Raw genomic sequence first — 25453 nt, 5'->3', positions numbered from 1 at the left:
CCACATGACACTGCTGCTACTACTTATCCAACTTTATTAAATGACTTGCATCAACAGCGCAAAGACAACAAAAAAAAATTACAAAACAAGGATTTTTTTTTTCCAAGGATGTGTGTGAAAATAAACAACTAAAAATGCACTGGATTTCACAAACAGAAACATTGCTAATCTGTAAGAAGCACACATCCACACACCGATCGGTCTGCCATGTCTTCAATGGAGAGATTGTTGTCTTGACTGGACTCTAGATTCACTGAAACGATGCATCTGTGTGTGATGTTTAGTTTGTAAAAGATGACAGAGCTGCTAACGGTGACATCGCTACTGAGCGAATCCCCCTCTGCCCATGGCTCCTCCTCTTCCCCCTCGAGAGAAAGTTCCTGAAACAAACAAAACAACTTATGGCTGATGAAATGTTCTCTCCTCCATCGTTATTCGTGTTATCCCTGCTGCTCTCTGCTTTCCGCACATCAATAAACGACTTGATCACGAGCGCCTGAGTGAGTGTGGAGAGTTTCTGCTTCTTACCTCTGCGGCTCAGCAGCGTTCTGGCCTCTCCTCTTCCCGCTCTGGCTCCTCGGCCCGGCAGGCCGCTCAGCAGGGACGGGATGGTTATTGTGCGCCGCAGAGGAACGCTGCTCGTGTCTGTGTGTGGAGAAAAACAACAGACTCTCAATGGGTGAACAAAACCAGGATGAAGTTTCAATATGAGCACAGGAAAATATTTCCAGCTTCGTTAAAAAACAGGATGAAGTTTAGATTTTTTTTTTTTTTTTTTTTTTTTAGATCAGCGACTGGGTAAACCAAAGGGTTATATTTTTATAATTCCCATTCTCCAAATCAAAGTCAACCATAACACAGTGGATACGGCTTTGATGTGAATGGTGCTTTGCTAAATAGATTACTGACAGCCGGTACTTTGTTTTCTGCTCACGTCTGCGCCCCGTGGAGCAGATTGAACCCTCTGCTGCTCTGCATGTTTGTCATGGGATAAACTAGAAGTCATCAAACAAAAGCTACATAATGCATAAAACCTGGTCCTCACAGTCTACATGTGTATTAAAAGCACTTATTCTGGATTAAAAATAGAGGTTTCTGCATTTAAGACAGGAAATGAAGTCAGGATATATCAAATTACCTGGGACTTGACTGGTGGACGGCAGTGAAGCATCATCACTTTGCTGTCCTGTCGACTCCATATCTGTCTGGCTGTCTAAAGAAGATTCAATACTAGGACTGACAACACACACATACACACACACACATAGTTAGAAGCAGCTTTTTCTGAACACAACAATTACAATAAAACATCTAAAAACTGGAGCAAAATGAAAACTGAATGACTGATGTGCAAATATGAACTTGTTAGCATTTGGTCTGTTTCATCACCAGCTGATCGTTGCTGTTGGAATTCCTCCGATAATAATCAGCTGCCTCATTTTATTACAAAACTACTCCAACCTAAAACAGGAAAATATCAGTAAAACAAACAAAGCTGTCGCACCCATCTCCTTCATGCTCCATGAAGACCTCATCTCCATCGTCTGCGGCAGCAGCCATCCCGGAGGACGCGGTTACCATGGGAACCGACTGAGAGGCCATGTTGTCAGTGCTGTCGGAGGGCAGCGACTCCGTGAAGACCGTCACTGACGGGGACAGAGTCCGTGAGCGTCCATCCAGAATTCCTTACTGTGCTGAGTGGTCGGCGTGTGTGTCGGTCTCACCTGGTGCAGCCACCTGTAGAGGCGTAGTGGGGACACTCCTTCCTCCGCCGTCTTCGTCGTGTGCCGGCAGGAAAAGAGGAGACTCGTACATCCCCAGACCTACACCGAGATTCATTCAAAAATCCATCAGTGAAGCAGCATGAGTGAGGACGAAGCTGGAGATTGAAATCGAGCGCAGGCGATCGGTACCTCCTTGTGAGGCCAGCTGCCCCAGATCAGAGTGTGAGGCTGAAGTCTGAGGCAGGAGGTCTTCTGGGGGTCCGAACCTGAACCTGGTGGACAGACCTGCTACCTGAGGAGAGCTGAGGAGAAGACGGACGGACATGAGTTTGATCCAGGTAAAGGTGGAGGTTTATCAACAAATCTTTAAAAAGGAGGAGGAGGTGCTTTTTAAGTCTGTGCAGAGTAATCAGGCTGATCAAGAGTGGAGCAAACTTTTGTGTCATTTGAAAAATCCAGCCATCAGTTGAACGGGACCTTTGATACTACTACTTACTGTATAGCTTCAGCAAAGCCGTCAGTGCGGTGCGGGACCACCAGAGTGGGAGTACTGGGAACCATTCTGTCATCGTCATCAAAGAAAGGCTGCTGCAACAAGCAGGGACAAACAGATTGGTTTTTCTCAATGTAAAATTCATGCAGGAAAGCAAATCTGACCAGTTATAGAGAAAATCAGGAGAACGTTATTGAACTCCTACCATGGTGCCGATTCCGGGGGTGAGCTGAGGTCCCCGTCCTGCTGAGGGTCTGCGCAGCTGAGAAGATTGTCTCTGTTCAGAAAGCATGAACAAGGTGAATGTGAATACTTGATCCTTCACCACTTGATCTTGAGGCTTTTGTGTCATCTACCTGTGTGGGCGGGGGTCCCAGCTCGGGGGCCGGAGGCTGGATGTAGAGCCGCGGCGGGAGGGCGTGTGGGGGTCGGCGTGTGTGGGGCAGACGGGGTGTGAGGGAGGACGAGGAGGGGGACGGTGCCAGGGAGGAGGTGGAAGTCGGGGGGAAGTGCACGGAGTCTCTGGGTGCGTCCGAGTCTGGTGTGGCTTCACTGCTGCCGTCACCTGCAGGAGAGCAGAGGCACGTCAGCCACCTTGGAAGAGAAAACCCGGGAGAACCGAGCAGCGGCTTCAGCGGAGGCTCACCGCCGTGCGCCGACTCAGACGGTCGCTGCTGGTCTGAAGACGCCACACCTGATCCGTCCTCGGCGTTGTTGCCGCCTTCGGTCGGCTCCTCCTCCTCTTCCTCGTCGTCTTGGGCCTCCCTGCTCTCCTCGTTACTCTCCTCTCCTCTCAGCCCGCTGTCAGCAGCATCGTCGTCATTGTCGTCTTCCTCCTCTCCCTCTTTATACTACGACACAAGAAAGAAAGAAAGAAAGAAGTCTTAACGTAAGCTTTCACAGAAAAGCTCAAGTACTGCTGACAGGTGAAGAATCAGCACCTCCTCCTCCTCCTCCTCCTCCTCCTCCCCTTCCTCTTCTTCTTCTTCCTCCTCCTCCTCCCCCTCGGCCTCCTGTATCGGCTCCTCCTTGCTCTCCTGGCTTTCGCTGTCCGTGTCGATCACGATCACGTCCCGGATTAGAGCCGACTCTTGGGAGGACATTTGGTCGGAGGGGACAGACTGCGACACGCCCTCCTCTTCCTCATCTTCAGCCAGCATCGGAAAACCTTCCTCTGGCAGCTCCTGAACACCAAACGTTAGTATTTAAAGAAAGTTGCATGTAGTACACTTCACTGATTTTTGTGAACAATGGATTTATTATTCAGACTTTGAAATGCCCCCAAATGATGAAAAATATCAAACAGTGTTCAAGAAAGCCTCCAAGCCCCTAAATAACAATATCTACATAATCGAGAGAATTAAATCTTTCTAACGCAAAATTTAAAAGAAACTACACATATGTTTTGCTTTGAAAAACATCTGAAGAGACTCAATGAATTATTCAACTTTTGATTGCACTTCTCAATATATTCACATGTTCTATTTCTGAGGCTTATTGACACAGCTCTGCAATATTAATCCGTTCCAGAAACTCATTAAGAGAGTGCGTTACGGCTCTGGGGTCGCCTCAGCGGCTCATGTGATCTGTATGTCCTGGTTTAGCAGTTTGTTTCCTCTAACCTCTCGGCCAGCGCTGCTCAAGAAACTCATCATTAATCATACTAATGCATCAGTTCAGTCGGTAGATTCTCTGGTCTCTGATGTATCAAAAGATAAATCAGAAGAATTGAGAATTACACAAAGCAAAAGCTTTTTGTAGTCTGCTGCAGAATGCTTATTCTACCAAGTATTTTAATCCCATGGTACTTTGCGTCATTAATTTCATAATAACCGACCTGACTGTCATCTGGTGAATCCTGCCGTTCTTCCTCATCGTCCAGATCTCCCTCTATTTCTTCGTCACCCTCCATCTGAAATACAGAAAATCAAACAGTTTTAAAACAGGTTTCAAACAATTTTCCCATAAATCACAAGACAGAACACATTTTAAGCATCTTACTACTCCAAATATTCACATCACAGTGTTTTATAAGTCAGTCGACACACAGTGTGCACTCAGAAAATGTAGAATTGCCAACCGCAACATTGTGAGACAGTGACATCAAGTTTGGGTCAAAAGAAAGGATGAGTGTATCAGATTTTTTTTCTTAGTTTACCTGTAGTGCAATAGCTGGTTTTAGTCTAAACTTTTTAGTTGAGGGAGGTGTTTGTGAACTTTCTGGTCTGCTGTCATCTTCATCCTCCTCATCCTCTCGGGTTCGCTTTGAGCCAGCTTCATTCACCCCAAAAAACAACGGCATAGCATCAGGTGAAATGATCAGATATTAACGGTGAAAAGAAGGTTATGGGGTCTGTGTGAGGTCGGTACAGCTCCAATGCGTTTATTTGTGATATCAAACATTTTATACATTTCCGAAACTTTTTCAGCAACTGTAAGCACATCTCACCAGTCGCAGGCAGAGAGGAGGACGTAGACGGGCGCTCGGAATCCACGCTGGACGCCGCATCTTGACTGGCGATCTGCTGCTGAGTGGGCTGGACAAACGCCGTAGCCTGAGAGCTGGTTGGCTGATTCAAGGAGGCGGGTGCGTTTACAATGCCGGAGCTGGTGGAGTGCACGGAGCCTCCTGCACTCATGAGCGCTGCAGAGACGTCGCATGAGTGAACCACTCAGTCCGCTGCAGCCGAATTCACCTCAGCGCGTTGACTGTTCTCGCTCTTACCCTCTTGGCTGTCGGTCTGTGTGGTGGGCATCACGGTGGCTGTAGGAGTCGGGACCGGGACGGGGGCCGGGGTTACCATGGGCCGGATGCTGGCGCGGGGCGTGGCCTTGCTGCCGGGAGACGGGCTGGGCTTGTTGCTCGGAGACGGTGTACTCGGCGTTGGTCGAATATTGGCGGTAGGAGGTTCAGACAGACTGGAGCTAATGGAGAACCAACACAACAGCATTATGACTGCGCTTCCGCTACAAGTACTGCAGGATGAGTCAGAACTGTTTATTCTATGTCTTGGTAAACAACATTGTGTGGCTTCAACAATCACCTTCCTCTGTCCTGAGCCGGACTCTTCAGGGACATTTGTCTCGGGTCTGCAGGTCTGGTCTGATCACCTGCCTGCTGAAAACAAATGACAAATAAATCACAAAACAAAGAGATATTGCTTACATCCTCAGCAAACACAGTAGTAAACTGCGAACTGTCAAAGTTTTGATCTCTGCTGAAATACATTTTCATTTTGAAAACTGAAATTATAATCACGTGAGTATTCAGAGTTTAGGTTTTACAGTGGGAGTCATTCACTGACCTCGGTCTGTTTCGCTGCTCGTACCTTGGCTCCGCTCTGGTCTTGCGGTTCCTCCCGGGGTTCGCTGTGCGTCTGCGTCTCTCTCAGTTCACGCAGCTCTCTGTCCTGCCGCAGGAGTCGTCCTTCATACTGAGACTTCAGGGCATTCATTCTCACCTCCAGCTCTTCTTTACTCTGCTTCAGCTCTTCTATCTCCTGACTGAGCTTCTCTTTCGCAGCTGTGGCCAAAAAGAATGTACAACTGTGTTAAAACCTTCAAACTACTGTAACAGAGTGTAACGTGCCCTGGCTGCATTACTCACTGTTTAACTGGTTGATTTTGGTTTTGGCTCCCATGAAAACCTTCTTCGTCTTTTCCTCTTTGTCAGACATCTGCTGTTTGAGCTGCTCCTCTCTGCTCTTTGTCTCAGAAAGCTGGAGGAGAACAATCAGGTCGATTATACGAACTAACCTAAAGACTACAATTGATTTCATTCTTAAATTCTATTTGATGCATTTGATGTTTGTTCTATTCCCTTGTGGGCTGTTCAGGGTTGATTAGGGTCTGGTGTGGTGCAAGCACATTCTAAAAAGTACCTCCTGTCGGAGTTTGCTCAGCTCTTCTTGTAGTGCCTGGTTTCTTTCACTGGCAGCGTTGGCGTCGCTGGCTGGGAGGACCTGAGAGCTCTGAGCGGCTCCGGCAGCGTCTTTAGCCTGATTGGCTTCAGTAAGCTGCTCCTGCAGGCGCTTGATGTCCGCTTCACGCTCTGAAACAGCCTGAAAAACACGAAAACAAGCTTACCAACAAAGATAAATAAGAAACTAAACTAACTAAATATGAGACCGTTACAATTAGACCCGGTTTACCGAAAGTTAAATTACACAAAAATCAAATAAAAAAAACAAACAAATTTGAGGTATATAAACACAGAGTAATGTGTTAGTGAAAGTTTCAATGGATTTTCAAACCTTCTGAACATTTTCCAGCTGGCCTTGGAGCTCAGTCACCTATCAGGAGGAAAACATTTAAAATGACAAAATATGTCAGTAACTTGTAAATATGAGAAGAATGACCACGATAAAAAACAAAATAAATTAAAAATACAACGAGAAAACAGGTTTTGTTTTTTGTACTTTATCAAGGCACAAATTTGGTGTACCGCAGGCCTGAAGGCAATAAAAACATGCTCAGTCTGCGGAGTTTAATTTTCAGATAATCAAACAATGAGGTTGTTCTGTTTGACAACATTTAACACGAGAGACTTTTCCCATTATTGTTAGAATGTTTGGAGTTTTTCTGTAATGTACCCTACACTTGAGCACCGATTTATTAACCGAGAAGATGGAGCGATTCTCACCTTGCTCTCCGCTTGGCTCAGGGAGGTCTTCAGACTGTTCACCTCCTGGTTGTGTTTCTGCTGGCTGGTCTGCAGAGACTGCTGCTGCTCCTTCTGGGTCGAGACGTTCTGCTGCAGAGACTCTTTAGCCTGCTGCAGCTCCCTCTGGATCTGCTGAATCTGATTCTGGCGAGCCTGGGCTTGGGACTGAGCAGCTTTCAGCTGGTTCTGAACCTTCACATTTCAATTTGACAGGCCGGTTACGACTAGGTGAGTATTTTTGAGTGCATGTACAACTTGCGCCATGCTCAAATGAGTCGGTAACTTACCTGTTGAGTGTGGTTCTTGGCTTGCTGAAGCTCTTTCTGACTCTGTGTCAGCTGGTTCTGATTCTGCTGCAGTTGGTTTTGGGTTTGAGACAACTGGGACTGAACCTGTACAAACAAATCAAGGAACAAGACGGGCGTGTAACAGTTTTTCCTATAAACTTCAATCTAAACAGAAGCCTACATGAACGTGTGGTTCTCAGTACTGAACGGGTTTCCCTGTGCTCTACCTGTGTCAGCTGGTTCTGGTTTTGAGTCAGCTGGTTCTGGTTCTGCGTCAGCTGGTTTTGGACCTCCTGGAGTTTCTCTTTGGTTTGCTGGTTTTCCTTCTGAGCGGCCTCCAACATCTGCTGTGACTTCTGCACCTATTAAATCATAAAATCCATCTCATTACGTGAGAAACACAAATGTTCTTGCTGTTAGAAGACATGTAATAATTGATTTGACTGTTCTGATGTTTCTCACCTCTTCCTGCTTTTTCTGCGCCTCCTCTTTCAGAGTGCTCAGCTCCTCGCGGGTCTTGCTGAGCTCCTCCTGGGCTTTGCTCAGCTCCTGCTGCGCCTCCTGGCTTGGAGCCGCCTCGCTCCCCGCTTTAGCAGCCGTTTCAGCAACAAACTAAACCACACAGGCAAACACTTGTTGCAGTTTCCCTCCGTACCCAACTGGACCAAACTTGCATCCACGACGACGACCAGACCTTGTCATGCTGGGCTTTCAGCTCATCGAACTGGGTCTTGTAGCGCCGTCCGATCTTCTTCACCTGAGTGATGGTCTTGTTCTTCTCCAGGATGACATTGTTTGAGTTTTCCACTTCTTTCTTCAGTGAATCCCTTTCTGACGTCAGACGGGCTATGGCGTCTTTCAGGCCTTGTACCTGAGTCTGAGCCAAATTACTGGTGGCGTTCGCCCTGAATCACACAATTTGTAAGATCTTTATATTGAGAAACGTTGATTGATCTGCTCCTGTGCACAAAATCTACAAGAAGGTCTTTCTTGACCTTGGGCGGAAATATTAAAAATTAAATATTCACTGAACTTTAGTTTTCACAGATGTAATATCTTAAGTGTCTGACCGCTGTGTGTTTGACTGTAATGGCGTGCATCGTGTTCTACCTGGCCAGTTCCGTCTTGAGCTTGCCCGTCTCTTCAGCCAGATTTGTGATGCGCCTCAGATGAGCCTCTTTCTCAGCAATTAGTTTTTGTCGCTCCTCAGTATCTCCATCTTTCTGTTGGCTCATCAGTTGCTGCAAAGGAACAGAAACTAATTTAAAAAAACTCATTGAAGAAAAAAAATCAAACAAAATAAAGACGAACTTTATCAAACATGATGCGATTGTAAAAAAACACAAAATAAGTAGGGTAAAATCTATGCAAGAGAAAAAAAATGCAGGTTCGTGACCTGCAAGAAACGAGAAAAATTGTGTTCACATTCAACAAAGGAAGACGTCGTTACCTGTGCTCTGGCCTTCCACCGCTTGAGGTCTTCCTCCAGAAGCCGCCTATCAGCCTGCAGAGAACCGTTTTTCTCCGACAGCTGAGACAGAGAGTGATGCAGCGGGCTGATGTCTGCCTGCAGCTTCGACAACTGGCAGAGAAACAAGACGCAACAACAAATAAAGGAGGGTTTTTTTTTTTCCCCTGGAGATTTTCAACAAAATATCAGGCACTGGACAGAGACATACAGTATAAAAGTATTTTTCTTAAACTGACAGAAAAAGTCTTCACGTTGGATTCATGCAATATAATGTGTTTATGCAACTTGGGCTTTTTGCATACAGAAAAGAAAAATACATGAGACAAGAAGCCATCACAAACAGAGAAAGTGCATAAACTTAACGGTGTTCTTACTTTAACCTGAGCCTGATTCAGCTCCTGTTCCAGTTTATCTCTGTCCATTTTCAGCATCCTGTTGTTCTCTTGTAGAGCGCTGATAGTCTCCATCTTCTTCAGTTGCTCTTCTTGCTGGGCCAGAGTCTTCACTGTCGCCTGATGAGAAGAGGTCAGTCATGATTACCGGCGTTTTGTTGTTCTACCACTTTAGTTTATGATAAATGTTATTTAGCAAACTACTTTGAGCAAGCTGGAAGGTTACTAGCCCTTATATAAAGTTCTCTTCACAGCCTAAACTTGTAGAGTCTTTAGTGATTTTCATTCTTGTTAAATCTACAACTATATAGTTCACACTTTTCCGTGACAAAAGTGATGGAAATTACCGTTCACATTCAAGAAGGGAAATTTTTCTTTAAAAGCACCCCCATCTCTTACCTGCATCCTCTCTCTCTCCACATTCAAGGCTTCATGCAGCTCTTTAATTTCTCTGTCCTGGTGTTCGACTCTCTGTTTGTAGCGAAGAGCTTCTTTGTCAGAGGCTTCACATCGAGTCTCTGCGATTTCCTTCTCCCGACGCACAAACCTGCACCACATGGAACTCAGCTCAAAACGGAACGTTTTCAGCCAATGTGTGATATTTCAGAGTTACTGCGACCCTGCAGCAGGCAGTGTGTTTGCATGGTGAACTACCTGAGTATTTCCAGTATCTGCTCGGTGGTCTTTCCTTCCTCGCTGAAGGACAGATCAAGCTGCTGCTGGTGTTGTTGTTGCTGCAGCTGACGACTCTTGGTGGCCAGTTCGTCCATTTGCTGGTGGAGGAGAGCATTCTGCTTTCCCAGCTCTTCACAGCGCCGGTTCTGATTGGCCTGGTCCTCCTGTGGGAGATTAGAAGTCAGGATTGTTACGATCCGTCAAACAGAATGCTCTTGTGCGTGTTTCACCCAAAGTGATGTTAAAGGGGGTTACGTCTCCGTACTTTCATCTTTTTCTCCGCTGCGTTCCATGCCGCAGTTTTCTCCTGCAGGAGGGCGGAGGTCTTCTTCAACTGCTCCTCCAGCTCTCTCTTCCTTGTTGTGTCCTGCTGGAATTTTTTCTTCAACTCTTGCAGAGCCTCCACGTCAGCAGCGTGAAGCATCAGCTCCCGCTCATACTTGGACTGTGCTTCTCCCGCGAGTTTAGTCTAAAAGAGGCAAACACGAATCTTAGAGGCTATCAAAACTACGCTGAAGACAAATGAAGCAGATGGAGGACTTCCACTAATGCAGGAATATGAGAAAATGCAGGTGAATGAACCTGCAGCAAGCTCTCCTGTATGGCCTTCTGCTCCAGCGTGACGGCAGCAGCAGCTCTCTCCAGCGCCTCCTGCTGCTCCGTCTGACTGGACTTCAGGCTGCGCTGCAGCTCCGACACCTGGACAACAAGGAAAAAAAATTACCAACCGTTCTTGGGACCAACATGACAATACAATGGAACGGCGGTTGAAGGCTTTATCTTTAACCACTGATGTGTGTGCGTGAAGAAGTGAACGTGACAGCGTAGAGCGCTTTAATCCTGCTAAATCGGTGAGAACAACACTGGCAGAAGGACTGACTCATGCTGGTTGTGAAACCTAACTGTGTTGAACCGCCATACCTGTTTCTCCACGGCATCCATAGCCTTTCTTCTCTCCTCTTCCTCCTGCTGTTTCATTTTCTCCACCTCTAAAATCCTCTTCTCCAGTTGTTTCTGCAACTCCTCCGACTCCTTCACCCGGAGTTCCAGGGGGGAACGGGACTGAAACAAAAACAAAAACACAACTCAGTTTGCATTTTCAAAGACAGAGGCACATGGGAAGCTAAAGATCTTTTCAGATTCTTACCTCCTTTTCTTTCTTCAGACTGTCTTCTAGAGTCAACACCACAGATCTGTACTGCTGTACAGTAGCATTAGTATTCTTCAGTTGCTCTGTTAATTCGTTGTTCTGTTCCTCAGCTGCACGCAGGAGTCCCTTAACCTCTGAAAGCTCTTGCTCTGATTGGCTGGACTGCTGAGGAGCTGCTGGTACCGGAGAACGTACTACAGGAGGCAAGAAAATCAAGTCAGAATATCAGCAAATGTCTTTTTTTTTTCTCTCTCTCTACAGTAAATTCAGAAGCGCTCGTCACCTCTCAGCGGTGCTCGGAGGGCAGCGGCTCTGGTGGCTGGGGTGGCGCTGGTGCTGGCGGCAGCCGCTTCAGAGGAGGAGGCAGCGGCCAGCTGGGCTTTCAGTGACGCCACCTGCTGTTCAGAAGTACGCAGCAGCTCCCTGGTCTTCTGCTGCAGGGTGTTCTGGGTCTCCAGCTGCTTCTTCGCCTCCAACAACTGAGCCTGCAGAGGAAACACAAAGAGAATGACAGGAAAAAAAAATAAACTAAGACTGAACCACAAACACTTCCACGCTGTGTCCAGTTTCAAAATGGATCCACCAGAAATATACATACATCCATGGTGCGCCCAAGGGCATGCCTCTGAGCGATTTCCTGATCCATTCTGGTCTTCATAGAACTCAATTCTGCCTCCAGCTTTTCTATTTTGTTGTTCAACCGCTGGCGAGTCTCCGTGTCTGTGCGCTCCATTGTCAACTAAATGAATGTAGAATAGTAGAAAATATGGAATGAAAAATTAATTTGAGGAAAGTAGTGATTTTTAAAAAAATAAAATAACTGGCTTTGATGTTTTGGCCGTCCATAAAAGACATAAAATCAAAAAGCATTCCATTTGTTTTTTCCTTCAATAAATGTATGTTAATACACTCAGGCACCTGTATGGACTTGAGGTTGGTGAGCAGCAGGTTCTGGTTCCGTTGCTCAGCCAGCATGGCCTCCTTCTCTCGATTGAGTCGACTCTCTGCTTGTCTCAGCAGGTCTCTCTCTTTAGACAGGTTTTCCACTCGCACCTCAAGAAACAGATTAGGAACATTAATATGGAAGCAAAAATTGAAAAATGAACAGTTATGGAAGCAAAAACAGAGACAGAAAAAGACACAAGAACAAATCTCATTTAAGACGATAGCTTTTACATTTGATGAAACCGTTTTAGATGTAATTCTGCAAACAGCAATCACTAGTTTAAAATATTGAAGTGCAGCTAGTGTAGACAAGAGTAGACCGTGTGGAGACAAAGTAGTAAAATATTTCCGTTAAATCCAGAAAATATTTAATTTTTTCAGATTCTATTTCTTTACAAGAACTGTGGATTCCATCGAACAAATTCCAATATGTCTCGGTATCATTCTAAAGAGTGTTATCACCATTCCTCACCTCTTCCAGAGCCAGTTTTTCATTGGTCTGTCTCAGATCTTGGCTCATTGTGTGGATGATGTGCTCATGGCGTTGGGCTGTGGCCGCCATCTTTTGATTTCTCTCCTGTAGGGCAGAGATCTCTCGACGGTAGGCGTTAACAGTTTCCTGGAGCATTTCGTACCTGACAGAGACACACACAAACATATACAGACTGTGACATTAAAACTGGAATAATGAACTAAAATATAGGCTCATCATATAAAGTCTGTTATTTCAGACACCTGATTTTCACAATTTCTGGAGAACAGTAGAAAATGATTGCTCTGTTCCTTCAACACACCTCTTGTTGCTGAATTCAAGTTGGGAAGTCAGTTTGGCGTGGCTGGATCGGAACTCAGTCAGCTGCCTCTGCAGCCGGTCATTTGTTTCGTTCAGCATCCGATCATTCTCGGCCTTCTCCTTCTTGTATAAAGTAAAGGCATCGTTGAGCTGAAATTGCAAATATACACATCTACTCAGCACGGCACACTGAATCGGACCTCAGCCTACAGTTTCAATTTGGAACGAAATGCCACGTGCGCCCGTCTGAGCGTACCTGCTTTAAAGCAGCTTTTGCCTGGGCAGTCTGCGCCGACTCTGCAGCTGCAGCCCGCTGAGGGGTCGAGCGAGTGGCTGGAACCGAAGGACGAACGGGCGCTGCGGATGCAGAGGAGTCTTGACCTGCACAGACAGAAAGAAAACTCCGTCCAGCTCTTTTCACCAAAACTCATGTGGAAGGTCACACGTGTTTGTGTTCTGCACTCACCCTGAGGAGGCAGGCTGAAGCCGGTGCTCTGTGTCAAAAGAGCCTTATACATGTCCCTTTGCCTGGCGTTGGAGTCGGAAAGCTGCTTCTGCTGGTTCCTCTGCTCCCTCAGAAGCTCCATCTCCGTCTTCAGTTTAGCCATGCTAGATTCCAGCTCCGATATGCTGGAAATAAAAAGCAAAGAAATAAAGAGCAAAATCTAATTACACATCCAGATATAGCGGATTTATTACAATAAAGTACCGTTGCCTTGTTGTAAAAAGGGCAGCAGAGTGCGAATAAACATAGACTGAGCATGACGTTCAACAGAGAAAAAGCAGTAGTGAAAGAATCACCTTCCATTTTAAAATGAACATTTAAGTAAGATGTCGTTTAATTTGTTTTACTTTATGCTAATAACAGTTTAGACAATGTTTATCTAAAGCTATTGTAAATGTAAGACAGAATAATGATATAAGAGATGGCATAAGTGGCCTAAACTTGAATAAAAAGCTTGAAGAAAATGTTTCAACAAGCAGTTTATATAACTTTATTACCGTGCTGATGTTACTTGACCCTTCTGTCTGTCCTTCTCTTCCTCCAGCTCTCTCAGCCTTCCCAGCAGACTTTGGTTCTGCCTCTGAAGCTCCTCCACGCTGCGGAAGGAGATCTGCCGAGCGCTCAGGACCTCCGATGTGCTGGAAATGTCTGTGGAGCTTCCGTCGTTCTTGCTCACCCGGTTGCCTCTGGCTTCCTCAAGGTCAACCAGAAGAGAGCACACCTGCAACAGAGACAAGGTCATTAGCAAGGATAATATTTGTAAAAGAAAAGAGGAAGAGGACGACTCCTCACACGTACACAGCAGTACAGAGAGATTTGTTCCCTGAAAGAGCAGTAAGCAGTCACCGTGCTGTACCCGACGAACATTTAGAGCCTTGCTCAAGATGCGGAGTTCAAAATTAAGCAATGAATCACTTATTTTCCTGGATTTGAGTATGAAATTCACATTCAGTGTCAGTATGGAGAGATGTACCTGGGCAGATGTGTCCTCCAGCTGTGTCTCAATTCTTTGTTTTTCTCTCTGCAGGGCCTCATTCTGCTGTTTGGCCTCCTCCTTTTCTTTCTGCAAGCTATAGATTTCCTGTAGACAAGAAGACCACAGCAAGCAGGTTTTACACAGAGTCACACTTCCACAGTCAAATAACATCAATTAATCATTTCCCCTACCGTCCGAGCCTGCTCCAGCTTGTTGAACAGTGAAGCCGTGGACCTCTGCATGCCCTCGTACTCTTCTCTCTGGCGCTTCAGGACCGGCGCTTTGGACTCCACCTCCTGCACAATCTCATCCAGCACCTTGCTCACTCTCCGGGTCTCCTGCTTCTCAAGCTGGAGCTGTGTCTGACACTCCGCATACGCATTATACAGCTGAAAACAAGACAGAAACATTCCTCAGTCATCACAGCATGGTAACAGTTCCGCGAGGTCTGGTATTCTGTTAAACAGCTCATCCTTCTCTGGTTTCGATTTATCAGTGAATTTTGTTGCTGCAAAATTTGAGTCACTGTCTGAGCTTTAAGTGGCGAAAATAATATATCGCCCAAAACATAACTGATCATTTTTGCATCCTCGAACTCCCTTTAAAACTCACGTCAAAGAATTTCATGCCGGGTTTGACAATCGCAGCAATGGCAGCTGCTGATGGACACATGGAGTCCAGCTGTTCTTCAGTCAGAGACGGCCCACCTGAAGGGGAGCACATGCATATGTAAGTGAAAACAGTTAGATGTTGTATGAAAAGCTTTTGTGAGTCTTTGACAGATGCGTCCTTAAAGGTCCATACAGCAGTGTTTTCCTGAAGCCTTCAACGTGGCGTTCTCCAGCTCCTTTTCCATTTTGGTGACTTTCTCTCTGAGTTCTGCCTCAATTCGCTTCTTCAGCTCTTCACTCTCTGACAGCTTCTTCTCAAGGGCTTTACTGGCTGTAACAACATGACAATAGCACAAAGATTTAGTGTATAAAGCATGAGGGAAGCTACAATTGTGACCAGGGCGGAGCAGAGAGGAGAAAACAAACCTTCTCCTGTGTCTTTTACCAGCTTGGTGAGCGCTTCAACCGCTCTGCTGAGCTCTTGATTCTTAGTCTCCATCTCTGTTGCCGACCCCTACAGTAGGAAAAAGACATTGTGCGACAAATTGATGAAAACAGTTTAATAAGATATGCTAAAGACAAATCACTAAGTGCCTTGTCTTGACTCACCTTGTAGAGTGAAGACAACTTGACATGTGCGTTGAGCTCATTGCGGTATTTCTCATCCATTGCACTCAGCTCATCTTTTGACTGATGAGACATGCAGAATATATTTTTGGATAATATATACGCATATATGTACATTTTGAGACAATCATCTCAACATTTCAGAAGAAAGTTCTGGATCACTTTATGAAGGAGGCTATTTTACCAGAAATGTGCGGTAAATCAACCAATACAAACAACAGCTACTTTATTTCTGAATGTCTTTTCAAGTTTAGACACTCAGTCCTGTTCTATACAGTACATGAGGTGTAAATTACCTGTTTAAGCTTGTTGTTGAGATCTTCAGCTCTTTTATTCTGGTTTTCATTGATTTGCTTCAGAGAAGTGAGCTGACTCTCCAGTCTGTTCACCTGTTAACAGAAATGTTTTTTGTTTTTTTTTTAAATAAAAGAAAAAACACATTTTCAAAACGTGCACAAGACGGTCGCAGTGTCATGGAGGTCATTTTTAAATCACCTGCTCCTTGCTGATCTTCAGATTACCCTGCAGCTCCAGTATCTCTTTGCCTTTCTCTCTGCTGGTTTTCAGCAGCTCTTCAGTTTTAGTCTTTAGCTCTGCAGATAACCACTCAGCCTTCTTCTCCAGTAGCTCCTTCTCCTGCTCCATGCGCTTCTCCCGATGCTGTCGCATACAATACCAGTCAAACCTTTATCCTTAACAACCATCACTTGCTGATACATTTCAAAAGACTGTAAAGGTGAATGTGTACCTGCACAGAGGCTGCAGATGACTCTATGCCGTCCAGCTTTAACTGCAGCTCCATTTTGACTTTGTTGGCATCGGTCAGCTTCTCATTAAGACGCTTCACATCCTCTGCAAACACACAATGTCACAAATCAGAAAACCAGAACTGCTTTAATCAGAAAATTCATAATCTGAAGAGAAACTATTTGTGATAGAGGTGTTTTATGATAACATCCTTAGTTTAGTGACACTCAGATTAAGATGCGCAAATAAATAAGCACCGGAGTGTTTCCATGTTCAAATTAGAGATCCTACCGGTAAGATTTTCCACTTCCTGCGTCCTCTTCTCCAGCAGCCTCGCCAGCTCTCTCTTCTCTGCTTCAATCTCATACTTGGCCTTAGTTTGCTGCAGATGCACACACACAAGTTAAAGCACAGGTTTCAATCTCGCTCCAAGTATCAACCTTGAGGCTGAACCACTCCTAATAACTTGCAAACACTAATGTGTACAAGAACATCACACCAACTGTTTAATTCACATAACAGAAAAGGACATTAAAACATCAAGTGTTGTACTTATTGTGGGGTTTTTTTCTTTCAAATCTTGTTTTAACATGTTTATAATTTTTTTGTAGCAGGGAGCATTTCTGATAATAAAAATGAGTGTTAAATAAAATCTATGCTTTTAGAAATGCTGCCAAAACACGGAAAAATCTAGACAATAAAACATAAATAGCATTATTTTGAGTTTGAAAACAGATCCTCCATAATCACAGTTAGACAGGGAACCTCTGAAATAGATATTAAGCCTTGTTTCAACTGACTAAAGTTGTGGAGAGTACTGAAAGAAGCTCATTTCCACTGCGAACCAGGCTGAACCAGTACGACACAACCCAGTATAGTACAGGTAGGCTTAAGCATAACCAGACCCGAATCTGTGTCACGTCTCTGTTGTTTACACTTTGTGTCGCATTACATGCACCATTTTTTTTTTTTTTTAATATATCAGTGTGCCATGCAGTGCTGATCTTGTGGCGACATGCAGATGTTCCATTCCAAAACAGGAGAGGAGTTTGAACGGTGCTGTTTGGGACAAAAAAGCTTTCCAAGCTGTGTCACAGAGAATGGAGGTTCATTGTGTCTCTTTGGATGGCCGAGCAGCGCTGCTGAGGAGTCACAGCCGATGAGTAAAGGACCACAACAGTCAGAGTGGAGCCCCCGCCTTTCCATTGCATTATGACGTTACATATTTGCATTGTTACGCGGTTATGTACAACCCCACGTACATTACAACCATGCTCTCTGTAGAGGAGACGCGATGCAGATTTGGGTTTAGTAGAGCTTAAGTCTACTGTCATGCACTGCTACAGCATGCACAGTGGAAACCAGGCTTTAGTGTCAGTCTTGGTGACCGTTTGGTAAAAGGTAGTCCTACATTGGCGCCTCACAGAAATTTCAATCCAAGCACCATTATTGCTCACTTGTGACTGTAAAACAATTACTGGCAACATTTGCATGACTTCTTATGAATTCTTAGTATTTGTTGTTTACCTGTTGTGTTGGTTTAACTTCACCGGTTTCTCCTTCTATTCCTTTCAGAGTGCTGAGCTCTTCATCTGTGAGAAAACAAGACAAATTCTGCCATGAAGTCTAAATGCCCGAGGTAGCACCATTAAAACCAATCTGTCACAGATATGAAACTACTTCATTGATCTTTCTATAAACATTTGACAGTCTTTAGGTGGTCTACCAGTTAAAGAAGCAATAAGTAACATTCAACAACACTCAGTTCAAATGACATCTGTGTGATGTGTGTGAATACTCACTGAGCTTTTTATTTTCCTCTTTGACGGTCTGCAGGTCTTTAGTGGCTGACAGGATCTGTTCCTGACTCCCCAACAGTCTCTTCTCAATGTCAAAATACTGCTGTTCTGTAAAGGTAAGACATTCAACAGGAGTCAGTGAAAATATCAAACTCCTAAACTCCCAAAATCAGATTCAGCGGTTCAAGAGAAGCAGCATCTTAGTGTTTAAATACTTTACCCTCAAAATGTTGGAGACTAGAAATGTCATAATGTTGCATATTTTAGGAGTGTTTCATTTTAGTGATTTTTTTTAAGTCAGGAAAAAGCAAACATGATTATCTGGTCACTCATTCCAGAAATCCTGCACAAGCTACAAATATCTTTCGGTCCACAACTAAATTACATATCCTGATTTCTGTCAGTTCTAAAGTAAAGGGAAAAACACTGAAGTTACAGTCGTACAAAGTGCTGATTAAAGATCATTGCATTCTTAATGAAATTGTAAAATGCGAAGCACAATCTGAAGATCTTAGCAAAAAGCAACAGACTATTTGCAAATATCTTTGTGTGCGTGACATTTGCCATACAAATTTGTGAAAACGTCATACAACACTCCATTTCAAATTGTATCAATTTTGTGTTTTTACAGTTAGTAGCAGGAAATAGGACACGAATGTAGAAAATGTCAATATTTCATTTAAATTTTGGGACATTTTCCTTTAGTTCGGCATGAACTCAAGAAACCAAACAGTAAAGGCTTATCTAAAAATTTCAAGTTTTAAACCGCTGGCAGGACTGTCTTCCGCCAAAGTTAGCTTTAGCCCGGTGTGATACAGCTAGCTCTGTCAACATCCCTGATGAACAAGAGAAGGTGTGTTTAAAGCCGAATGAAACAAACAACAAATACATAGAGGCCGCGGTCAAGAAAGCTCTTAAATGTCGTATCAGTCGACTAGTTTTAGAAAGGATGCATGTCTACCCACCGCTGTCCGCCTTGAAGCGCTCATGCTGCGTCCGGAGCGCCTCGTTAGCATTCTGCAGCTCCGTTACAAACTTCTCCAGCTTGTTCTGGACGCCTTTCGGGAGTTTGTTCAACTCCGGCCGCTCCAGAGCCTGCAGCAGGACGGCCGCCATCTCCACCGACACCCCCCACTAAACAATTTCAAGCACAATCCAAGGTCCTAGAGAATAATCATGAAATTTACCCCTCCATGAACGACTTGAAAACTTCACCGAGTAGCAGTGAAGTTGCGCTCATACAGGCACGCCGGATGTATTCAAACCTTTCAGAATAAACTCCTCCACCGAAAAGAGAAACTCTCCAAAGTAATGTTTCACTATAAGTTTTACATTTAAAGAAATACATCTCGGAGTACGTTTGTCCGACATATTTGCCTTAAATAGAGATGTTTTATGTGGGTTGATTAAATTGCACATTTACTCTTAACAATGGAAATAAAGGCAATAGAGAAGTAGAAGTAGAAGTAGAAGTAGAAGCAGCTTTCTGTGTGAAGATAACATGTTCTCCCTGTCTCTGTGTTTACCCTGTGATGGACTGGCGACCGGTCCATAGAGTTTCCTGCCCATTTCCATAGTCAAGAGGGATTAGCTCCATATGCCTCTGAACTAGATTAATCGATACTGAAGTGGGAAAAAATGATTGAGAAAAGTAACAAATGATTTCAGTATTTTTTTCTATGCAAGCTCAAGTAGGCTGCCTTTTGCCAAGTGAAGCAATATTACTTCACTTGTAAATTATTCCAAATTTCCATCACTGTGCATCAAGCATAATTTCATAATGTCCAGAGTTTACAGAGATTCTACTAGAATCTTGGTAAAATGTGTGTACTGCATCATGTAGTATAACCATGCAACTGAGGCTAAAATAAAGACACACCCTTCATGAAAAGATTGGCTACTATATCATCAGAACTTAGAGCCACTGTGGTAATGCTTTTCGAAATTATAACAACTGATAACACCTCATCTCCATGGGAAGTATCACCTTTGAGTTAATTACAGTATTTATTTATTTATTTATTTATTTATTTGCACTTTTAAGTCTTGTGTTAAAGAAATCTTAGTGGTTGTTTCAAGTTTTATTTCTAAGATAGACCAGAAATGTTTTGTCTACTTTTTTCCACCAACTTAACTTATGACCTGGCGTCACCTGTGACGTACGATATGCGACGGATGTGCGTAACCCACGCAAAGCATTCTGGGAAGTGCAGTTTTCTTACTGTGCTGACGATCCGCTGCCAGCTGTCAGAATAAATACCAAACCTTTCAAACCTTTCGAGCTCAAATTTTTACGCGCGCTGGTTTTTTGTCCACGGTACGTAGATGTTTTTGTTGTCCAGGCTGTAGATTCAGTTGAATTTGAACTTTGTGTGTTTTGTAGCAGCTAAATGAAGCAGGTAAAGGTGGCTAGCTAAAGTTAGTGGAGCTTACAGTTTCATATCATGCGTGATCTCTTGACTGGATTCACCCTTCAGCTGTCAAAAACCTTATCTGGATTTATAGTGAACCCTATGTTAACCAAGATTGTCCTCCCTTTTTGACGTCTACTTTATAAATACAACTTCCATGATCGTAGAGAGAGATGTATGAAGTGATTGTTCCTTCACCTCCTCTCCTTTCTTTGTAAGGCACTATGGGTCGTGGATTCATAGTAGAAGATGCTGTGGAGGGATATCTTTCTCAACTGTGTGAGCAACAAGCAGGTCCAGTCACAGGCCTCCTGATTGGGCAGGTAAAATATTCATTAACATCCAAAAGAAGGGTTAAGAACACTCTTTGTTGATTTGACTGTTTTTGTCTCTTTTTTTTTTTCCAACATATTTGGACAAAGTAAACATTTTGTTTGCATTGAGAATAAGGGTGATGGCTTATAACAGCGGCTTAAAGACTGCTACGTCTATCACTAGACGTGGCAGTCTTTAATTTAATCAGCATACAGGTACTGCCAAATCAGTTCACTGCAGTAAATAAAACCATTCATTCCTTCAGGATGACATTTGTCATCTTTTTCAACAGTCACCTCCTCATTTAAATGGATCAGTTGCATAATAATCCAAGATATCCATTCACTCATCCATCTTCTATACTGCTTTATCCTGCACAGGGTTGCAGGGTGATGGACATGATTCCACCTAACTATGGGCAAGGGCAGGGTACACCCTGGTTGCCAGTCCATCATAGGGCAATCACAGAGAGACAGACAACACACACACACACACGTGCGCAAACGCATCTTTAATTTAGAGTCGCCAGTTAACCTCACATGCATGTTAATCCATGACATGAACTTATGAAATGTGACATCATTCATTGTATAGATAGTAATTAATGTTCATCACTGAATGTTACAGAGTTCAGCCCAAAGGGATTTTGTAGTTCTTGCAACTCGGACACCCCAAAGGGACGAGTCAACTGGAAGTTCTGTGGACAAAGAGTGGGTCACCGAGCATGCTCGACAGGTAAGAGAACCAAAACTCTGTCATAACTCACACAACACACTTTCATGCAATGGTTTATTCAGTTTTAGTATTTGAAAAAACTTTATTAATTTAGTTGATTTATTAATGTTGATTGCTTGGATGCAATGAAATAAAAATGTGTTATTAACATATAATCTTGTGAAACTGATGTATTGCATATAAATATGGGTGAGATGCAATGGCAAGCTAACATGGAGCATGTGACTCCTGGTGTCCAGGTGTCCAGAATGCTGCCTGGGGGCCTGTCTGTATTAGGAGTTTTCATCATCACCGATGCAGATGCCAAAGATACATTGACCACACTCCGACAGGTGAGTCATATCAGCACGCTTCACATTAAGGTTTCACATAAAACCTCCTATTTTCAGACCGTTTTGTGCCTCAGCGTTCTATTTTTCCGACGTAGATTAAAAATGCAGTTTTAGTCACATTAATTAAAAGTCTTGCAATTATATATTGATTATAATCACAAATTTATGATGTGAAAAATACAGTTGCTTTTTTAAAAATCTTTTGTTAATTTTGGCCACTAGAATGCAGAAAAACATCACAATCATCAATCAGATGACTGAACTGTTGCCTCTCCTTGACTTTTGTTACTGTTAACAAAAGGCTGTTTTACAGACTAATAGAAACATAAGTAAAAGTATGAGATCCAATCCCTACTCCCTGTTTACTGACATAAATGTATTAATATACTATAGTAGGAAATCCACAACAGGGCCCCTGTAGCATTATTTTTTATATAATCTGTGTGTGCGTATACTGTGTAAATGTAGCTGGTGTTTGCCGTGGAGAACCTGATCTCCTCTGAGCGCCTGTGGATCCCTGCGGAGGATGACGTCACAGACTGCGTCACGCTGCACATCAACCCAAAAACCAGAAAGTATCCTCTTTTTCTGAAGCTTACACCTCCACTCAGGTAGTGTCCAGCTCATTCGTGTGGCTTCTCTTTGACCTGACACACCAGAACTGTCTGCAGAACATTTGACGTTAAAGACCCCAAGGTGGGTACGCGTGTCTCATGAATACAAAATACAAAATGTATTCCCAAAAGAAAAGCATAGTCCACGTAACTGTTAAAAAAAAAAAAGGTTTTTCTCTTTCCTCCTTTAAATTTTAGTTTTGGCAATCCAGTTCTCATAGCAAAATGAAGACAAATATTCAAGCCTATGACTATGTGATTTACAATGAATTTGACTAAAATCACAGCGTTTTGAAAGATTTCAGAGTTCATGTAAGTGTCATCTCATATCTGTGCATTTATGTTTGTACTTTGCTGTTTCAGAGCATGGCAAAGCCCGCAGACTGGAAGTACCAGTGTGGTGTGTGTTCATCCTGGCCCACGGTGTCATGCTGTTTGAACGTGGACATGTTGGTGCCGCTGCCAGCCAGTACAGAAAGCATGAATGAATGTCTGAAGGTCAGCATAGACGCAAACCCACAAATAAATCCTGTCTGATAGCTCGGAACCCACAGTTGGATTATTTTTCAGTTTCTCTACACTACAAAAAGTGTTAATGTTAAACACAATCCTTTGATTTTCTGGTGGTCATCGTTGACTTTTTATTTCAGGAGGGACTGAAAGTGTGGACGCGCCAGATTGAGAACGCAGTTTGTCTGATCGATGGAAAAAAGCTCCCCGAGGACTCAGAACTCACATCAGGACAGGTTATATGACACCAGTCGATTTTTAGAGGTTTGCTAAAGGGCACCAATACCTGTTGAGTGTTCTATATTGTACTCAAATTTTAACTTCCAGTGTGCAACTGAATTTCTCATTTTGTCATTCTTCACAACTAACTGATATGAACTCGCTTCCTGTTTGCAGAGGAGGAATGTGAGGCAGACATACACCGCTCAGCTGCTCGTCACCCCGGTAAGAGAAATGAATAATTCAAGCAGGAATTAAGTTTTACGAGTTTAAAAGTTGTTCCTCAGGCTGATAGAGGACATGATTTTGTGTTTTTTTTTAGGATTTCCAGAGGGTGTCAGACGTGGTGCAGCAGTGTGGAGGCAGTGTGTGTGTGAGAGGAGCAGTCCACAGCCGAGCTTACCTACACAGCAACAAGCCAAAGGGCAAACTAGCAGAGAAGGTAATGCTTTTAATACAGAACACTGAAATGAAATGGAGTAAAGGAATCAACTATTTAGCCCTAAAAACGTTGTTTTTTCGTTGTGTTTTTTTGCACAGCTGCTGAAAAGAGATGTGATTTCGACGGTGGCCACAAGGGTTCAGATGTTGTTAGAGGAGCTGCTGACGGCGGACCAGGAGAGCAAGGGCAGCAGCAAACAGCACACAGGTACACACACGCAAGGGTCAAAGTTCACACCGAGGTCAGGGTCGTGGGTGGGTTTGATGGTCCGCCAATCCCTGTAAAGAGGCACTATTTGCTCAGTGATAAGATTCACGAAGTACTGCCTTTCTTTGGAAAATATAATTTAACATTCTTTAATTACAAACTCAACTGCACAAAAAAAATTCTTAAAATGATTATGAATATTGACTTGTTGAAAAATACTAAATACAGGAATCCATGAGTCCAAACCGACAACTAAAATAACATAAATCAAACAGACCAATTTCTTTTAAAGTTTTTCAATACTGACCGCCTTTCCTCTGTGTCTGTCTGTGTTTCAGACCAGCTCTGCCTCCCTCGCCGTGTCTTCTGTCCGGTGAAGGTGAACGGCTCGGTGTGTGTCTCTGACTACCAGTTCAGTGATGAGGGACTGTCTGAGGTGAGCGACCGGCTGAAAGAGATGCTGGACATCGACGCGGCCGACGGAGATCTGGACGCCAGCCAGGAAACGGCCACTGAAATCACAGAGAGTGACGCTGTAGAAGCAGGTGAGCAAAGCCAGCGTGTTTGTTACACATATAAAAGTTATTTTAGTCCAAGAACTCAACAAAACTGTTTTTTTTTTTTTTTTTTAATGAAAGCTGGTTTTTACCTTGTTATTGTAATATAATTTTCCATATGATCAGAGTTGATGACTGTGTTTCCAGAGCACCCAGTGGAAACTGTCGACGCTCCAGAGCCCAAGAAAAACAACTACCTTGGTAAGACTCTGTCTCAGACATCATGGTGTTGAACTACTACAAGTCATTTACAATGAAGCGTTGATGTGTTACGTTATTGATCCTGGAGTGAGCAGATCTGATGAAAACCAACAATACAAAGAGCATCTACCTGTGTGCACGTGAGCCGGAGCGCTGTCCTGATTCTTCTTCTCTTCATCTTTTAGGAGTTGCGATGGCGACTGCTGCTGCCCTGCTTGCCACCGCTGCCTCGATGCTGTATCTCAGTGACGCTTGAGACGTGCATAACACTAAATAAAGTGCTTCATTTTGAACATTTTTATCAAGTGTCTGTATGTTTCTTGCCACAGTGAAATGTGGCCACCTTGTCAATTGATTTGTAGAGCTCAGTCTTTTTTTAATGTGCTGTACAAATAGAAGTAACATTTTGGAGAGTTTGAATCAACAGAAAATATGTCGAGGTTCAACAAATCCTGACTTCATCTTCCATGAGATGTTGTTTGTTGGCGTACAGTAATTTAACAGATTTTAAACAGCATATTCCTTTGTTACACCAGTCATATTGCTTCTGAAAATGGTAGGTTTTAGTTCAGATTGCACAAAAGCCTTTCAGCACTGAAGTCTCTCTTAAAACACGCAGCTTTAAGTTGTACGAGTGTCAAAGAGCACCTTTTACCACTGTGAGAATACAATTATTTCAACTCAAATGTAAATATAAATAAATTGCTTCAGTTTTTTTTCTTTTCATTTTTTTTTGTTATTGTTTTAGGTTACTAAAGTTTGAGATCTGCCAAGTTAAGATTGACATTTTTCTTTTAATATTGATGCTTATTGTCGTTTTCTCAAAAACAAAAAGTAAATATTCATTATATTGTTTGTTCCACAGTTTCACCCAAACATCTGAAAAGATAAACAAAAGTACAACATTTTTCAGATGGAATAAAGATGCATCTAAGATATACAAAACAGAGCTTCCTGCTTTAAGTTAAGTAATAATCCAAATGAATGTAGTCATAAAAATATATGTACTATAAGTTTTTTTGTCCAGAGAAGATAACCAGTAACTTTATGCT

General features: G+C 43.4%; 2 protein-coding genes across 10 annotated transcripts; one reads left to right on the top strand and one right to left on the bottom strand.

Moving 5' to 3' along the window:
* Positions 1 to 17: 17 nt before the first annotated feature.
* LOC115405183 (nucleoprotein TPR-like) lies at positions 18 to 19060 on the bottom strand. Of its 9 annotated transcripts, none has more exons than XM_030114675.1 (55): positions 18824 to 19060; positions 17862 to 17966; positions 17587 to 17651; positions 16351 to 16441; positions 16061 to 16164; positions 15808 to 15972; positions 15609 to 15701; positions 15295 to 15375; positions 15112 to 15199; positions 14879 to 15016; positions 14687 to 14781; positions 14266 to 14463; positions 14072 to 14179; positions 13596 to 13819; positions 13060 to 13223; positions 12850 to 12974; positions 12595 to 12743; positions 12273 to 12435; positions 11774 to 11908; positions 11454 to 11594; positions 11139 to 11340; positions 10853 to 11049; positions 10627 to 10767; positions 10288 to 10404; positions 9971 to 10174; positions 9685 to 9869; positions 9430 to 9577; positions 9013 to 9150; positions 8618 to 8749; positions 8278 to 8408; positions 7862 to 8072; positions 7630 to 7779; positions 7395 to 7529; positions 7168 to 7272; positions 6860 to 7072; positions 6471 to 6509; positions 6099 to 6278; positions 5825 to 5936; positions 5523 to 5740; positions 5262 to 5335; positions 4943 to 5142; positions 4667 to 4861; positions 4376 to 4491; positions 4055 to 4129; positions 3159 to 3401; positions 2864 to 3068; positions 2574 to 2782; positions 2423 to 2494; positions 2221 to 2312; positions 1914 to 2026; positions 1725 to 1823; positions 1505 to 1646; positions 1139 to 1236; positions 529 to 645; positions 18 to 380 (listed from the first exon to the last, which is right to left on the bottom strand). In XM_030114675.1, exons 1-55 carry the CDS (start codon positions 18972 to 18974, stop codon positions 322 to 324), a joined length of 7650 nt encoding a protein of 2549 aa, XP_029970535.1. In that variant the 5' UTR covers positions 18975 to 19060; the 3' UTR covers positions 18 to 321. The 9 variants fall into 9 exon arrangements, with proteins under 9 accessions (XP_029970535.1, XP_029970543.1, XP_029970542.1 ...); XM_030114683.1 differs by having other exon boundaries at positions 2221 to 2309; positions 5547 to 5740; XM_030114682.1 differs by having other exon boundaries at positions 2221 to 2309; positions 5262 to 5332; positions 5547 to 5740.
* Positions 19061 to 20060: 1000 nt separating this feature from the next.
* On the top strand, positions 20061 to 24707 carry odr4 (odr-4 GPCR localization factor homolog). Its single transcript, XM_030115043.1, has 14 exons — positions 20061 to 20175; positions 20489 to 20592; positions 21212 to 21319; positions 21559 to 21651; positions 22120 to 22226; positions 22311 to 22347; positions 22629 to 22763; positions 22916 to 23011; positions 23172 to 23219; positions 23317 to 23436; positions 23535 to 23643; positions 23982 to 24188; positions 24348 to 24401; positions 24587 to 24707. Exons 2-14 carry the CDS (start codon positions 20494 to 20496, stop codon positions 24655 to 24657), a joined length of 1284 nt encoding a protein of 427 aa, XP_029970903.1. The 5' UTR covers positions 20061 to 20175; positions 20489 to 20493; the 3' UTR covers positions 24658 to 24707.
* Positions 24708 to 25453: the final 746 nt, after the last annotated feature.

Source organism: Salarias fasciatus, chromosome 18 (assembly GCF_902148845.1).
Source record: "Salarias fasciatus chromosome 18, fSalaFa1.1, whole genome shotgun sequence".
Taxonomy (NCBI): domain Eukaryota; kingdom Metazoa; phylum Chordata; class Actinopteri; order Blenniiformes; family Blenniidae; genus Salarias; species Salarias fasciatus.
The sequence above is the reverse complement of the archived record's forward strand: the minus strand, read 5'-3'. Positions and strand labels throughout refer to the sequence as shown.